At 43.4% G+C, this 16,409-nt stretch overlaps 1 protein-coding gene across 1 annotated transcript in view; it reads left to right on the top strand.

Moving 5' to 3' along the window:
- Positions 1 to 13,983, top strand: part of LHFPL1 (LHFPL tetraspan subfamily member 1) — a 40,527-nt gene extending 26,544 nt beyond the window's left edge. Inside the window, exon 3 of the mRNA XM_019426886.2 lies at positions 12,744 to 13,983. Coding sequence (XP_019282431.2) covers positions 12,744 to 12,925 — 182 coding nt within the window. The 3' untranslated portion in view covers positions 12,926 to 13,983. The remainder of the gene's footprint in view (positions 1 to 12,743) is intronic.
- The last annotated feature ends 2,426 nt before the right edge of the window (positions 13,984 to 16,409 follow it).

Here is a 16,409-nt window from a genome sequence, read left to right on the forward strand (position 1 = left end):
TATGTCTTTCTGCTGTGTTGTATGACTTTTTCAAACCGTCTTCGCCAAGCCCCCCCACCCCCACCCGGGTGAATTTTGGGAGAAATTGCACACAAATACATCTTTCAAGAGAAAGCCCCTAGCATTGCATCGAGCGCTGTAGGTTCTCAGTGAAAGTCGGACTTTTCATCTGAAAGCTAGACCAGTTTGAGCTAATGATATGGTCTCATTCAGGTGGTTCCCCACTGGACTGTGTGTTGCAATCATCTGGGCCCTCTTCCCAGAGATAATAATTCTATATATCTGGAGCCGGGCCTAGAAATCTGTATTTTAAAGCTCTCTCCAGACATTTGTGGGAAGGAATAGACTAGTTGAAAAGTGTTTAGCGGGAAGAAAAAGGAGCCAAGATGCGTTGATCATTCTAGGTGTTGTGCTGAGTGCTTTATATGTGTCATATCATTTGACCTTCACAGCTGCTCTGTGAGGTGGGTGGCGTCACTTCCATTTTACTCACAGGAGGGCTGAAACTCAGAAGTGTTAAATCACTTGCCTACTGGTTCAGTTTGTAAATGACAGGTCATGGCTGCAGACACCGTTCTCTGTAATTCTCATCCAGGATCTTGTTCGTGCACCACTTGACTTCCGAGCACATATGGTCCTGGCCCAGTCTCTACCCTCTGGCTAAGTGTCGCTCTTGGTCAAATACTTACCTGTCTACTCAATGGCTTTCTCTATAACAACATTCCTGCCTCTAGCTGGGGCTTGATGAATGAATACAACAAATAAAAGAGGAATAAATGAAATAATGGATAGAAAAAGCGCCTCGTAAATTGTAAAGTTCTGTACACATATTGGGTGGTATTGCCACACATTATTTAACATATCTGTTGCATTGGTTGTTACCTAGAGGTTCCGGGCCCGATGAGGGCCTTCAGGGTCTGTATCTATTGGCCAATGGAGCATGGATGGAAATAGCTGAATGCTCAAAGCTGGCCTCACAGGTATGGGGCTAAATCAATGGCTGGAATGAGGGTGCACAAGCTTTCTTAAGTATTTGAAGATTATGTCAAAGTGTATAACAGAAGAGCAGTGACATGGCACATGGCAGGTGGTGAGCACGTGTGCACCCTTGCTCCTTCCTTTTTCTTGACTCTATCTTTGCAGTAGAGGCTGTGGTGGCCGTGGTTCAGTCTCACGGGAGGGGATCACTCAAGAAGGTCAAGTCTTCCTCCTGGCAGGCACTCACCTAGAGGATGAGGCCATTCCTGGTCAGTGTGGAGTTGAGGCTCTGATCACCCTGGAAGCAGCTGGCCCCATGCTTGGAAGAAAAGTCCGTGGTTCCCTGGCCTGCGCCGGGAACATAAGAGGGCGGACTCCCAAGGTGGCCAAACAGGATAAATGGAAGAAGAAAGGCCAAGTCATATGGTTGTACTGGTTGCAGTACAACCAGCCATTTGTCAATGCTGTGCCCACCTTTGGCAGGAAGAAGGGACCCAGTTGCAACTCTTAAGTCTGTCGTAATCCTGGATTTCCCCAATAAAGCCATTTAGTCCAATAAGAAAAAAAAAAGTATGTAACAGTCACTCAATAAGCATATTATGGACACTTACTGTACATAAAATACTGAATGAGACACTGTATATAATTTTAAGAATTCAAGAATATAGTCTTCAAGAAGCTTTGAGGAGATGTTATATATAATATATGATATATGATATATATCATATATATATCATCCATATAGCCATTTTATGTATATATCATATAAACATGCATATATTATGTCTATATATATACATATACAGACATCTAACAAATACAACCACAATAATATCAATTACAAACCATAATGACATGAATCATCAAAAGGGATAAATACTGCTAAGGCTCATGAGAACTTTAGAATCTATCTTCTTTTAGTGTAAGTTGCCATCTATATTACAGAAAATAACTCTTGACTCTCTCTCCATACTTCTCACACTACTCCCTTGATCGGTCTCACCTCCTGTGGCCAAAGTGATTTTGAAAAATGCAAATCTGATGTCATTCCCATTCTTTAGCAATGGTCCCCATTGTCTACAGGATAAAGACTCCTTAAGAATGGCCTATATGGACCTTGGCCGTCACGTCCATTATCACTCAAGATCTTCCTCTTGCCTGGCCACCCTCAAAATACCATGTTCTTTCAAACCTTCGCAACCTTGCATGTGCTGTGTCCATTGTTAGGAACACCCTTCTCCCCCTTCCTCAGCTAGTTAACTTCCTACTTTTTCTTGAAAACTCCTTGCCCTCTTTGAGCTGGATTTGATGCCCTACATCTATATCTTTGTTTCATCTATATAATAGCACTCGTCACACTAATATTCTCTTCACTTGTTCCACTTCTCTCTCTGGCTCCCTTTCCCTCAATCTAGTTTGTTGATCTTACCTATGTGAGAACAACATATTTAAAGAGCTCACCACAGTGACTATGAGCTGAAAAAGTTCCAGTGGATACAATCAGAAATCTATTGAGCAGATGCTAGATGAGAGAGGCCAATTTCTTAGAGAGCTCATGCTGAATTGAACAGGTACAAACACTTGGTTGGCTGGTTTTTGACCAGTGTCTTTGGGGGGGAAGTACCTGTCTTAGTCCATTTGGACTGCTGTGAGAGATGCCAAAAACTAGGTGGCTTATAAACAACAGAAATGTTTTTCTCACAGTTCTGGAGGCTAAGAAGTCCCAGATCAAGGTGCCAGCAGATTTAGTGTCTGGGGAATTCTTTCTTTCTGCTTCACATGTGGCAATCTTCTCGCTGTGTCCTCACATGGCAGGAGGGGGCATGGGAGCTCATTGGGGGGTCTCTTTCATAAGGGCACTAATCCCATTTATTAAAGCTCCACCCTCATGACCTAGTCAATTCCCAAAGGCTCCACCTCCAAATACCATCACGTTGGGCATTAAGATTTAACATATAAATTTGGGGGTTCCCAAACATTCAGTCTACAGCAATTCCCAAAGCTCTTCTGAAAAGCTGCTTCAAGTGTCGTTTGATGGTCTATATAAAGAATAACAGAGTGACACGAAGGTTTCTTCAGGGGCGGGTGGGGGTCAATCTTAAGAAAGATCCAGAAGCACAATTTAAGTTGGCCTAAGACATGATTCCTCTCATTTATCCCCTAATGAAGAAAAAGATGAGCAGATTAGCTAAAACTTGGGATAGCTATGCAGGAAATAATATAAATAGGAAAGACTGGTTGGCAACATATGTGGATGGGTCAGAAGCAGATATTTAAGGGTGCTGTGGAAGATTTCAATGGAAGGACTCTTTTTTTTTGGCAGAACTATAAGAGAAAGAAAATCAACCATATCAGGGCTCTCTGTCACCATGAGGATTTGAGTCTTTACTGAATGCTACCCTGACTTTCTGGAAGTGGTTAGAAATAGTGACTACTAACAAAAACATGTTTTCCTGAACTACTGAATTTTTTTCAAAGGATTTTTTTTTTTTGCCTTTGTCTCTGGCAAGAGAGCCTGACAGACTTCTGGAATCTTTAGTAGGTTCTTGGCCTCCAATCTAGAGTCTGGTTGATAGTTATGCCCAGCCTGGAGAGTAAGAAGAAAGCTGTCCTCATGGCTTTGGCTATCTTTTTACTGGGGGCTGTGGTAGGGTTTTGGGGGGTAGGGTGTTTGGCAATTGCCCTTGAATTCATTGGCTTTGCTTTATATTTTACAATTATTCATCTATGCTGAACCTAGCAGAGAAAGTTCTCTCCTCATTTAGCTTGGCTGCATTGAAAATATTTTTATGCTGCTACCTATGGAGACCCTATAGTTAGCAGTGTCTCTCTGAACAGATGGGACCACCAACTTCTTCCAAACCCTTGCTGCCTGCTTAACACAAAATGCAAGTTCCTATGGCAAAAAATATGTTGAATAAGCAAATAGCAACCCTAGCCCTCCCTACCCCCAACCATGAACCCAACCAGGTGGGTTGCAGCCCTCGTTTCATAAGTTGAGATGGTGGGTGAAGGGAGGAGCAGCTGATTTTCCTGAGCTGGGTATGCTTTGGGGAAAACTCCACTTTTATTAGGAAGAGGTCTGTTGAAGAGCTCAACCTCTCCACTTGGTCCCTATGTTCTCTAGTGTTCTAATTTTATACTAATGTTTTCTAAACTCCCCCCATCTTTCTTTTCTTCCTCTTCTACCTATCTATCCCATTGACTCTCCTTTAGACTCTTTCCTTTCTTTAATCTCTCTCTAATTCTTTCCCTTTCCCTCCACAGACTTCCAAAGGAATCTCTTTCTTTAATTTTTTTAACATTTGTGCATATTTTGAGAGACAGAGACAGAGCACGACTAGGGGAGGGGCAGAGACAGAGGGAGACACAGAATCCGAAGCAGGCTCTAGGCTCTGAGCTATCAGCACAGGGCCCGATGCAGGGCTCTGAACTCATGAACCGTGAGATCATGACCTGAACTGAAGTCAGACGTGTAACCGACTGAGCCACCCAGGCTCCCCAGAATGCCAACGGAATCTTAAATATCTCTCTGTAGGGGCGCCTGTGTGGCTCAGTCAGTTAAGCGTCCGACTTCGGCTCAGGTCATGATCTCGCGGTCTGTGAGTTCAAGCCCCGCGTCAGGCTCTGTGCTGACAGCTCAGAACCTGGAGCCTGTTTCAGATTCTGTGTCTCCCTCTCTCTGACCCTCCCCTGTTCATGCTCTGTCTCTCTCTGTCTCAAAAATAAATAAACGTTAAAAAAAAATAAAAAAAAAAATCTCTCTGTAGCTGAGGTGATTGTTCTCAGGGCCAGTGCGGGCAGCCTGGTTTGCTATGAAGGCTGCGATGGCCCCACAGGTGGCTCCTAGACAGACATCCTGCATATCTGTTCTGTCTTTCTGCTCTGGATGGTGAGGTTGAGGGCAATATGCTTGTTCCCATTGCAGGTCCCCCTCTACCTTGGGGTCACTTCTTCCATCATTTTGCCTATAAGGCTCAAGCAGTGTCTCTCAAGTGATCAGCCTCTCCCTGATTATGGGAGTAGATTTGATGATAAAAAAGATGTCAATATTGTTCTCATTGCATTCTACCTGAACCCCCTCCCTGAATCCTGACTTCATGAGTTCCTAGAATTTGGATGTCATCTTTGTATAGGACTCTAGTCCCCCGTCCATACCCCTAAGCTGCTTACATTGGTAAACAGCTCTGTACCTTCTTGCCCTACCCCAAAGCTCCAAGCTACTTCATAGATCTTATCCCTTCCATTAGTCCCTTCCTCACCACATATCTGGGGCGCCTTACCTCTGATCCTGGGTCATAAGCATGCCTTTTTCTGGAGTGTTAGCTCCCAGAACTAGGCTTTTGGCAACACTTGCATCAAATCAAAACTTCATATATCTGAAAGTTCCATTTCATTTCGTCTAGCCCTTCGTCAGTGTTGGAAGTGTCAGTGGTCATTAGGTACTTGCTATATTCTTGCTTCCCTGTCTCTTCCTCCAAACTTTCAGGGGCCAAGACTTCCATCAGATGATTTTGTAAAAGAGAAGGCTTGAGAAACCCAAAAGACAGACTTAGCTCACTCTTTTTAAATGAAGACTTCGATAAAGCAGTTTAAGATTCACAGCAAAATTGAAGGGAATGTGCAAAGATTTTCCTATATTCCCCCATGCATGCATAGCCTCTACCGTTATCAACATCCCCCCCACCCCCGCCAGAGTGGTATACTTATTACAACTGATAAGCCTACATTGACACACCATAGTCACCTGAAGTCCATAGTTCACATTATGGTTCACTCTTGGTGGTATACATTCTATGCATTTGCACAAATGTATATTGATGTGTATCCACCATTATACTATCGAACCGAGTATTTTCACTGCTCTACCAACACTCCATGACCTGCCTATTCATCCCTCCCCAAGCCTACCAACTCATGGCAACCTTTGATCATTTTACCATCTCCGTAGTTGGAATACTAGAGTAAGTAGCCTTTTCAGATTGACTTTTCACTTAGTAATATATATTTAAGTTTACTCCATGTTTTTCATAGCTTGGTAGCTCACTTCTTTTTAGTGTTGAATCATATTCCATTGTCTGGATGGACCGCAGTTAATCTATCCATTCACCTACCGAAGGACTTCTTGCTTCCAAGAATGGGCAATTATGAATAAAGTTGCTATAAAAATCCTTGTGCAGGTTTTTGTGTGGACATAAGTTTTAAACTTCTTTGGGTAAATACAAAGGAGCATGATTTCTTAATCATATGGTATAAGTATCTTTAGTTTTATAAGAAATTGTCAAACTGTCTTCCAAAGTGGGTTCACTCTCTTTTATGCCTTTTCCCTCTTTCTCCAAGCAGGACTCTTTTCTTCGGATTAGTTCTCTAGCATCCTTGGCTTCTAAGCTGGCATTCTGAGCATGTTAGCTGCAGAGAGAGCCTCTCTGTTACTCTTTCCTACTCTGATTCCCAATCCTGACGCCCACACCAATGCTAGGCCCTACCAAAAGCATCAGCGTGTGGCTAACACCTCCCAGTAGTTCATAATGACCCATTTGTAGTTGGCCAGACACCATGTCCCTTAAGTACATAGGACTGGGGTTCTATGGAGGGCAGTCAGTTTAAGTAGCAGCCAGTGACAGTTTGTTCTCTAAACAGCAGAGATGCAATAATATAACTTAATGCTGAATCAAAGAAAATAGCGTCAAACTCCAAACCAATTTGATTTGCAACTTGGAATAAAAGCAACGTGTCTTGATTTAAATGTCAGGCCCACTGCTGAGTGATGATTTAATAACTTTTATGAGGGATCTTGTCATAGCAAATTCAACATTGGAATAGAATGACTCACAGATAGAGTGTTAGAAATTGTACAGAAGAGCACAAAAAGGAACAGGCTTATCTCAGGCCCCTCTAGAAACTTTGCATGCAGCGAATTTGCAGTTAGGACCTCTTTTCTCCCTCTCTCCTGCCGCCTAATCTTTCTTTTCACAGATACATACGCACGTGTGTAGAGACAGTCCCCCGGTGTGATGCCAGCTTACTGCATTATTTTCTGAGCACACAGGTCCCTGAACAATTGTAGCATGGAGGCTCAGAATTGGTGCGATCTGAGAGGTGAGGCGGCAGCGATCCTGGCTACTTCTGAAAAAGACCTCACGAACTCATCTGGTCTTTATTGCTCTGTCTTTAGACAGGTACTTAATTGCTTTCTCCCATTTTAGGAGTGAGATAGCTGAATTCCAGTGGGGTTAAGAGGTTCCTTCAAAGACTCCAGCCTCCTGACTCCCAGGGTATTCCTCCTGAATACCTTGTGAGATCTCTCTCCTTGGCCTTCCCCAGCTTCCCTGAGCTAGCATACTAGAATACTCGAAGCTGACCATGCTGCAGTTCCAGCCAGCTCCCCAGGTCAATAGGGAACCATGCACAGATGTTCTTAAGGCACAAGCTTCCATTCTGTCGGGCTAATTGTTCAGTCATCAAGATTCATTTTGGAGGTCATTCGAAGTGTAGATATCTGGTGTTTTGCCTAGATGAGGGCTGCTTACCATCAAAAATATTGACATTTTTGGCCAGATCATTTTTTGTTGTGGGAGGCTGCTTTATGTATTGTTGGATGTGTACCAGCATCCCCGTCCTCTGGCTAACCGGTCTCTTCCTACAGTGTACAACTGCCTCCAGTCTCTTTTATAGAGAGATTTTAGGTTAATCTTCCCAAACTATACCTCTAACTCAGTCGTTCTTAACGGAAAGCAATCCACCACGCCCCCACTCCCAAGGACGCTTGACAATGTTTGTGGGTATTTTTGGTTTCCACCACTCAGGGGGGAGGGATAAGTTGCAGACATCTAGTCGGTAGAGGCCAGGGTGCAACAATACACAAGACAACCCTCCCCGCCCCACCCCACTTCACCCCCGTACAACAAAGATTTGTTTGGCCCAAAATATCAATAGTGCCAAGGCTGAGACACTGTTTTCTATCATGCCATCCTCTGGTCAGAAAATTTCCATTGCTCCCCATTGCTTGTGGGAAAGATGCCACATTCCATGGTTCCTCCTCGTCTCGATTCAGCTTATTATTTGCCAACTACATCTTCTTTCCCGAAGCAATTCTGAATAGAGTACTGTTTCTGGAGCGTGTGGTCAACCTTCTCACTTACGTACTTTGCTCACACCAACCATTCCCACTTCCTAGAATGCCCACTTCGCGCTACTGAAGTCAAGTTGCAATGCTATGTTCTTTATAAAGCATTACCTGAGCACTTGTTGCGAGGAGCACTGGGTATCATTTGTAAGTGATGAATCACTGAATTTTGAATTCTACTCCTGAAACCAATCTTGCACTGTATATTAACTAACTAAAATTTAAGTAAACACACACACACACACACACACACACACACCATACACACACAAACATTTCCTGAGCCTGAATTCTCCCAGATAGAAATAATTCTGTTTTCCCTAGGTTTTCCTGTAGAATTTCTTGCATGTCTCTTAAAACATTGATTACATTCAGAGTAGAATGGACACTCTGAGTTGGAAGGGGATTTTTAAAATCTCTCCAGCAGGTTAGAGTGGGAGAGAGCCAAAGCATTAGAGACTGTTAAAAACTGAGAACAAACTGAGGGTTGATGGGGGGGGGGAGGGAGGGCAGGGTGGGAGGGAGGGCAGGGTGGGTGATGGGTATTGAGGAGGGCAACTTTTGGGATGAGCACTGGGTGTTGTATGGAAACCAATTTGACAGTAAATTTCATATATTAAAAAAAATAAAAAATAAAAAAAAAATAAAAAAAAAATAAATAAAAAAAAAAGAAAACAGAAGAAAAAAAAAATAAAAAAAAAAATAAAATCTCTCCAGCAAAAATTCCCTTCACTTAAAAAAAAAAAAAAAAAAGGAAATTGAGATCCAGAAAGTTGAGGTGATTAGTTGAAGGCATTATACTTTGGATTATAGTAACTTGTATCCTTGGCTCCATTCTTCTGGCATGGAAATAGATGACCATGGACGTTCCGTGCTGGCACTCACATCTGAACACTTGTAAGTTGGTAAAGTAATTTATCTTTCCGAGACTCCATTTTCTCAGCTGTTAAGGAAAATAATCATGGCTGTTGTGAGAGTCAAATGAGATGGTGCATTCAAAATGTATGGCACATAGTAGGAACTTAATATGTATTTGTCAGATGAATAGAAGAATCAACAGTGCTTCAAGGAGTAGGATTTAGGGATCGGTGATGGTTCATGGGACTTTGCTAAAAGGCGATTGGAGGAGAAAGGCGGTAGCTCGTCGTCACTGCTCCCTATTTTGCACCCTTTCATAGAAAGCACAAGTTCCTCTATAGGGCATCAGACCAGTGTCCAATGTTTCTGTGGAGTAGGTGAATATTGACATCAGCTCTCAACCTGAAGCTGTGCTTCTTTAAAGGTTTGCTTCCCCTGCCTCCGCTTTGCAATGCTAGTGCTGTAACCTCTTTATTTCCTCAAGCAGATAACAGGAAGGGTTGTGGGGAGAGGTTTGGATAGAAGGTGTATCTCCTCTATTTCTCCTTGGCTCCCTGTGTGGCAGCAGCCTGTAGCTTAGGTGCTGTTCAGTTACCTAACAGGAGTGTCTGTGCCTCAGTGACGCTGTGACTCCATGACTCTGTGACTCTGTGAATGGAAACTCTGAGTGCATTTGGTGTGGCAATGGGAGCGCTTTGGTGCTGAATCCTCGCCCACTGGTACCTGGTTCTGACTTCAATAAGGTTTATTGAAGTCCTTCTAGCCAGGTCTTCACTCCGGAGTTGCCCGCTCTGTCAACTTTCTTCCTGCCTAGAGCTTAGAGGTAATGGCATGCTATGCATCTATTCCTTTCATTTACAGAAACAAGTCTTTCCCTGGTCCCTGGGTGCATATATCTAATAAAAATGTCCCTGCTACTCTAATGGGAGGATGAGCTGACAAGCATACTGTTTCTTCAGTAAGAGACAGAATGAGACTTCGGATGCCTTGTCTGGACTAGACTGGGAGCATTCCAGAGAGGAGGAACTTGCCTGACAGTCCACCTCAGAGCTGGCGCCTGTCTACTCTGCCATGCGAGCACAGGAGATTTCGGTTAGAGGGGTCACAGGGGAAGCTCAGGTGGATCTATTACAAATTAATTTAGGAGCCCCTCTTTAGGGCTTGTAGGTCAAGGGTCCTATAAGAGGAAAATGGCTTTTGAGAAGATGAAAAAAAAAAAAAACAACAACAACAGCAGTAGAAGACAGAGTACCAGATTGAGAGTAGAGAGACTTGGTCTGGATCCTTGCCTCTACCTCTCTGTTTCGGAGAGAGTTCCTAAGGCTATCAACTGAGCCTCACGATTCCTGTCTGTGAACTGGGCACAATAAAACCTGCAGCCTTCTTCCTAGGGATGGCAGAAGTTGAAGGTTTGCCCGTCTCTACAGTTTTCACCTCGTGAAACCCAAAGCATTACATAAAACCTCCTACTTTTAGTAAGAGAGGGAGTATGTATGTATGTCTAAGGGGAGGCGTGACAAGGTGGTTAAGGAACAAATTTATTGTTTGCTTGCCTCAATGTGGTATTCTTCAGTTTACTCTTCCCAGAGTCCCACCCATCATTGTTCATGTTGAGGCCAGTTAGATTATTTTCTCCAAGAATGGTTCTCTTTCAAATTCACTCCATCCATCTAAGGGTTGCATTGTTTCCATTATCTACTGTAGTCTGGCTTTCGCTATAATTTTCGGTGGGGCCATGTGACTTCAGGGAGTTATATGACTGCCTCCATCTATGGTAAAGCAGTATCTCTGCTGAAGAACTGAAGTTTGACATTTGCCATGGGAAGGGATAAGGGATCCATTCATTCATTCAAGTATAGAAGGAAATATACACAGTACTCATGAGGGCCTCTGATGAAGGAATTTGACTTAGGGAGGTCAGGGAGGGCTTCACTAAGGAATTGATTGGGCTGAGCTTTGAAGAATGATTGAAAATTCACTAGGCAAAAAGAGTGGTGGGAAGTATATGCGCACATGCCTACATGCGGTAAGCATTTTAGGGAGTAGAATATGCATAGGCCTCACGGTGACAAGGATCGTAGCACATTCCAGAAACAAACAGAACAATACTATGGTCGGTTTTGTAACTTTAATAAAAAAATTAAGTCATAAGTTTGGATGTCGAGGGCTAAAAAATGTAAGTGTACCCACCTTTGGAGTATTGTCAGGCTAAAGCATGCACACTGAGCACCCACTGTTGACACAATATGGGAGCTATTGTCAAGAAAGAAGCTGATGCCTCTGCCCTGTTGAGCCAATCTAGAAGGGGGTAAAGGGTAGATGAAAAATATTTGCTATGCAAATTTTCCTCCCAAAATTTTGACCAACAGGTACACCCATGTAAGGGATGTATGGACAAACTCCTGGTAGGATACTTGTTGAGGTGACTTGAGCCGACTGGGGTTAATCTAGGAAAGTTTCTTGGAAGTCCTGGATAGAGTTCCAAGGTAGATATGAATTGGTGAATAAGAGGAAAGAAGCTGTTTCTGGCAGGAGAGACAGCATGAGTGATAATTTGGTGGTAGAAGGAACACTATTTCTGAGGTGAGAATTTCGGGATATATAAGGCTGTCCCGAATAGAGGAGCAAAGCAGCCTAACTTGGGACCATCTTAGACTCTTTATATGACATGCCAACTAGTCAATTAGAAGAAGTAAAATTAACATTCACTGGGCACCATGTGAACAGAAGAAACTGGTTATTAAAAAGTAAATTGTCATGAAGATCAGTCTTGACATCTCCAACTGACTGTAGTTAGACCTAGCTTTCTGCAAGACTGTGAGGTAGGTGAAGGTCACTACCTATGTCTTTTCTCAGGATCCCTCTGCAGTTTCCTATCACTGGCATCCATTCCAATTTCTGGAGTCTTGTTTGCTTAGGCACGTGATTTTTAGTAATTAGTTGTTAGTCTGTTCCCTTATAAATTAATAGCTCTCTTTTCTTTGGGCACTGACATTTTCTGAGGGAAAATTCTCAGAGAAAGCACAAATACTTCAAAGGACAGTATCTCCTTCTGATAGGAGGGCAGGTGGTAGAGTGGATGTTTTTGAACAGGTGACCTTTCCTATTACCCTTCAAATTTAAACTGCTGCCTCACAAGCTTGGCCTTGATTCCAACGCATGTTTCTTCCCTTGATGATGCAAGGGTAGGTTAAGACAAAGACATGTCGTAAACAGCAAGGGATTTTTATTGATTTTTTGCCTGTCAAATCTCCTGATGATGCAGAATATGATTCTTTGGAAATAGTCTATGCACATCACTGTGGTGAAAAACGTAGAGCTTTAGAGTCAAGATTAGCCAGTGTTTATACCCTGACTCTATTGCTGTTCATCTGTGTGATTTTTCACAATTAACTGAACCTGTGCCTCAGTTACCTCATCTAATATAAAACAGGGACAATAAGAGTGTCTATCTCATATAGTTACTGTAATGGTCAATGAGATATATGTCCAAGGAGTTTAGCATAGTTCTTGGCACGTGATTAAGTGGCTCTTGTCATCATTTTCATTAGCATCACCACCACCATTACCACCCACACCACCCCCAGGTTCCTACTGTAACAGAATAAAATTCTGTAACTTCTTTCTAGAGCAAATACCAGCCATAAGCCCAAGAGGAAAAGGAGGAAACAGGAAACCAAGTTGTATTTGCTGTTTCATATTATCACATTAACCCTAACACCCCAGAGAGAATGTATGAGAAGACAACCCAACCTTTATATCTCTGTCCCTATTTCTACAGGTACCTGTCGGCTTGGCTGGGCCTATTACTGTGCTGGAGGTGCAGCAGCTGCAGCCATGTTGATCTGCACCTGGCTCTCTTGTTTTGCTGGAAGAAACCCCAAGCCTGTCATGTTGGCGGAGAGTATCATGAGGAACACCAATTCTTATGCCATGGAGCTTGACCACTGCCTCAAACCTTGAGTTTTGGCAGAAGATTGGAAAGGGTGGGAAAGAGAAGGGAAGGGAGCCTTGAAAAGAGACACTAAGGGGCGCCTGGGTGGCTCAGTCGGTGAGGCGTCCGACTTCGGCTCGGGTCATGATCCCACAGTTCATGAGTTCAAGCCCCGCGTCAGGCTCTGTGCTGACATCTCAGAGCCTGGAGCCTGCTTTGGATTCTGTGTCTCCCTCTCTCTCTCTGTCCTCTCCCCACTCATACTGTTTCTCAAAAAAGGAATAAATGATAAACGTCCAAAAACTTAAAAAAAAAAAAAAAAAGACAGACACTAAGACAAGGCCACTTGCTACCCACCTGCTAGGAGTATAGCCTAGTGTTTGCATGCTTTTTAACTTACCAGTCATTCGTTTTCTCTTTTGTTTAAGCCAGCGGGTCAGCGGCTATTTACAGAATTCGTCAAGAACTATGATTCTCTCAAATGTTGACCTAGCTGGTGAGTACCCACTAGCCCTCAAGTCCCAAAGTGCTCCTTTATGCAAAATAAGGAGAAGATCCTCACCTGAAAAGTAACTTCACAATCAAGCAGCTCTTCAGAGTCCTACAGCTCCTCTCTATCACTGAAAGGCTGTGTAAGAACCTGTGTGCAGGAAAGGACTAGGAGACAGGGATGGTTCCCACCACTCCACGCATACGGCCCTCCCCCTGGGACTTATTGATATCTCCGAACATCCATGGAGTGCCACTGCTCAAATTTTTGTCACCTTCTCAGGACTATACCTTGACTCTTCCTATTTTCTCCTGCCTCTCTTCCTTTCCAGTTGCGGGGAAGCTTACGGGGCGGGTGACTCCCAGTGGGGAAAACACTAATCAAGTATGTTTGCATATAGTCTAAGACCCCTTCCTTATTATGCTTTACAATATTCATAACATTTCATTTTGTGTTTTGCCTGGGTGACTGGCATCAAAATAGTGGCACGAATTCTCTAGTCCCTTGTAAGTTCAGAAATTGTGGTCCATCCAATGTTCTGAGCAGAGACTATAGCATTTGTTGTACCCTCAATAAACATGGATTCACAATGATGATAAGGATGTTTCTGCTGGCTCCTTATTGAAACTTCTATTAGAGTTCGTTTTTATCAACCAGGAAATCCACAGTGGCCTTTTGCCCCTATAGTCATTCGGAACATGATAAAAGTTTCTGTGCCTGTTTCAAAGACTGCTCATCAAATGATTCCTCTCCATCTGGGATGAATTAGACATGAAAGAACATAGCTCTGCTGTCACCTAGGGCTGATGTATTTTTAAGGTTGGCTTCCATCCCATCTGTGCTCAAGGTTGACGGATGGTGTAGAAGAACTTGGTGTCTCCCAAGGACAGAATTTGTCTAACGCTCCCCCCACCCCCACCAACGGCCATTAATTCAGGCCAGCTCTATTGTTCCATAACTGTAGCTTTAGGGATTAGGGAGAGCCCGTGACCTAAAAGGCCAGCTCATCTGTTTCTATTGTTAATCACTCCAGAGTGGTTTGGGTACGGCCTTACCGAGAAGGAGAGAAATGGCAAAGATTGGCTGATTAGTTATATGCCATTTCAAGAAGGTTAGGTCCTGATATTGATCTTACGGAGGTGAGTGAATTCAAGCATATACTTCCCTCATGGGCTCATTCACTCATTTATTCACTCATTCAGGACACATCTCTTGAGCATCCTACTACATGCCACATTCTGTGCTAAGTGCTGAGGATAAACGGAAGAAGAAACAGTTTCACATCTTAAGAGTTTGTTGTGGGCTCTGACAGACATGAAGATAAATAATTGCCAGTGTGTTAAGTGCTAGTAAGTGAACAAGAGGGGGCTAAAGGATCATGCAGAGAAGCTATTAAAACAACTTGGGGTAAAGAGGTTCATGAGAAAACTTCGTAGGAAAGATGCCTAAGATAAATCTGAGAGATGAGTAGGAAGAGTTAGTCAGCAAAGGCAAGAGTGGATGAGACAAAAGAGCGGGGAACCAAGAGGCATGGAGACGTGAAAAGAATATGGCACCATCATGAAAGCAATGAATAGGTTTGTAAAAATGGAGGTGGCAAAAAAAAAAAAAATGAAGCTGACAAGGGAAATACTACCCAGATTCCATGGGGCTTTCTACACCAAGATAAGTAGTTTGGATTTTATCCTAAAGGAGCACCATTGAAAGGGAAGTGACATAAACCTGTTTGTGTTTTTTTCAAAGGTCAGTTTGACAAAAGTGAGGACAATCGGGAGAAACTAGAAATATTTCCATAATCTAGGTGTAAAAGGATCCAGTCCTGACTAAGGTAGTTAACTGTGGGGCTTGAGCAGATGGGTGAATCTGAAAGAAGATATTTAGGAATTAGATCCCACAGCACTTAGCCTAGTGGATAATGTATAGGTGAGGGCAAGTGAGAATTTGGGGATGACCACTTTGAGATATGAGTGGTCTCTATCACCGAGATGGGGATACTGGAGGAATAACATAGTGAGGAACTGGTGATTGAATCCGTGTCAAGAACTATCTTCCTCATGGAGCTGGATTAAGTGTTTAAGGTAAGGCAAGTTGAAAATAACTCAATGGGAGGGAAGCAGTGTAACTGAGTTTGCAATTACAGGAAAGATGACTAACAAGAGGCAAAACAAAATGGAACCAGCTCAAACCTCCGTTTTATTATATAGACAAAATTATGCAACTTTAATTTAGGAAACTCCAAGATATGGAGAGTATGTCAGGCATTTGAGAAAAGGCAGGCCACTCCCCTTAAAAAAGATCAGGGGATCTCTCTTCTCAGGATAGGGAACATTCATGAATTCTGTAGCATGGAATTTACGGAAGGGGCAGAAGTCTTTAAGTCAAGGTCTTGGCAGGAAACAGATGGCATACTCAGTAAGGTATACTTAGCTGAGATGAGCTTAATGCAGGGACCATTTATGGTGGTGTGGGTAGGATTAAAGGGACCTACAATACTGGTGAGGCATACAGACACTATGAACAGTGGGGAGCCGTCAACACCCCTACGACTGAAAGGGCAAAGGGAAGAAACTGTGCTATTGGAACCCATCGAGAGCTACACCAGTGCACGCTGGGGGCTGCTGTGTAACAGCTGTGGCTTTAGGTTGCACGATGTGGGCTCTGCTTAAATGCCACACAGCTGGGAGGGATACAGGGGCATGAAATCTATATATCTCACTCTCTTACCACTCTGATCTCCTGCCAGTGCCCACCATTAGCCAGACCCAGCCAGATGCCAGCTGGCAAGGAAGCCTATTGCTACAGTCCATTGAGGTCAGCTTTGGCACAGAACGTGGCAGAGAAGGGCAGAGAATGGACCTTGGGGGAGCAAGGGGCAAATGGAAAATCACAGCTCAGTGGTGAGTATACTTAGATCTGACACTGTCATCTTCTTACACATGGCTCTCCAGGAAGCCTACGCTTTGCTGCCCTACAGGCCCAGACACCCAAAGACACTGGGAAGCAGTCACACCCTAAACAGGAGA

Source organism: Panthera pardus, unplaced genomic scaffold (assembly GCF_024362965.1).
Source record: "Panthera pardus isolate Hobbes unplaced genomic scaffold, ASM2436296v1 HiC_scaffold_27, whole genome shotgun sequence".
NCBI lineage: Eukaryota > Metazoa > Chordata > Mammalia > Carnivora > Felidae > Panthera > Panthera pardus.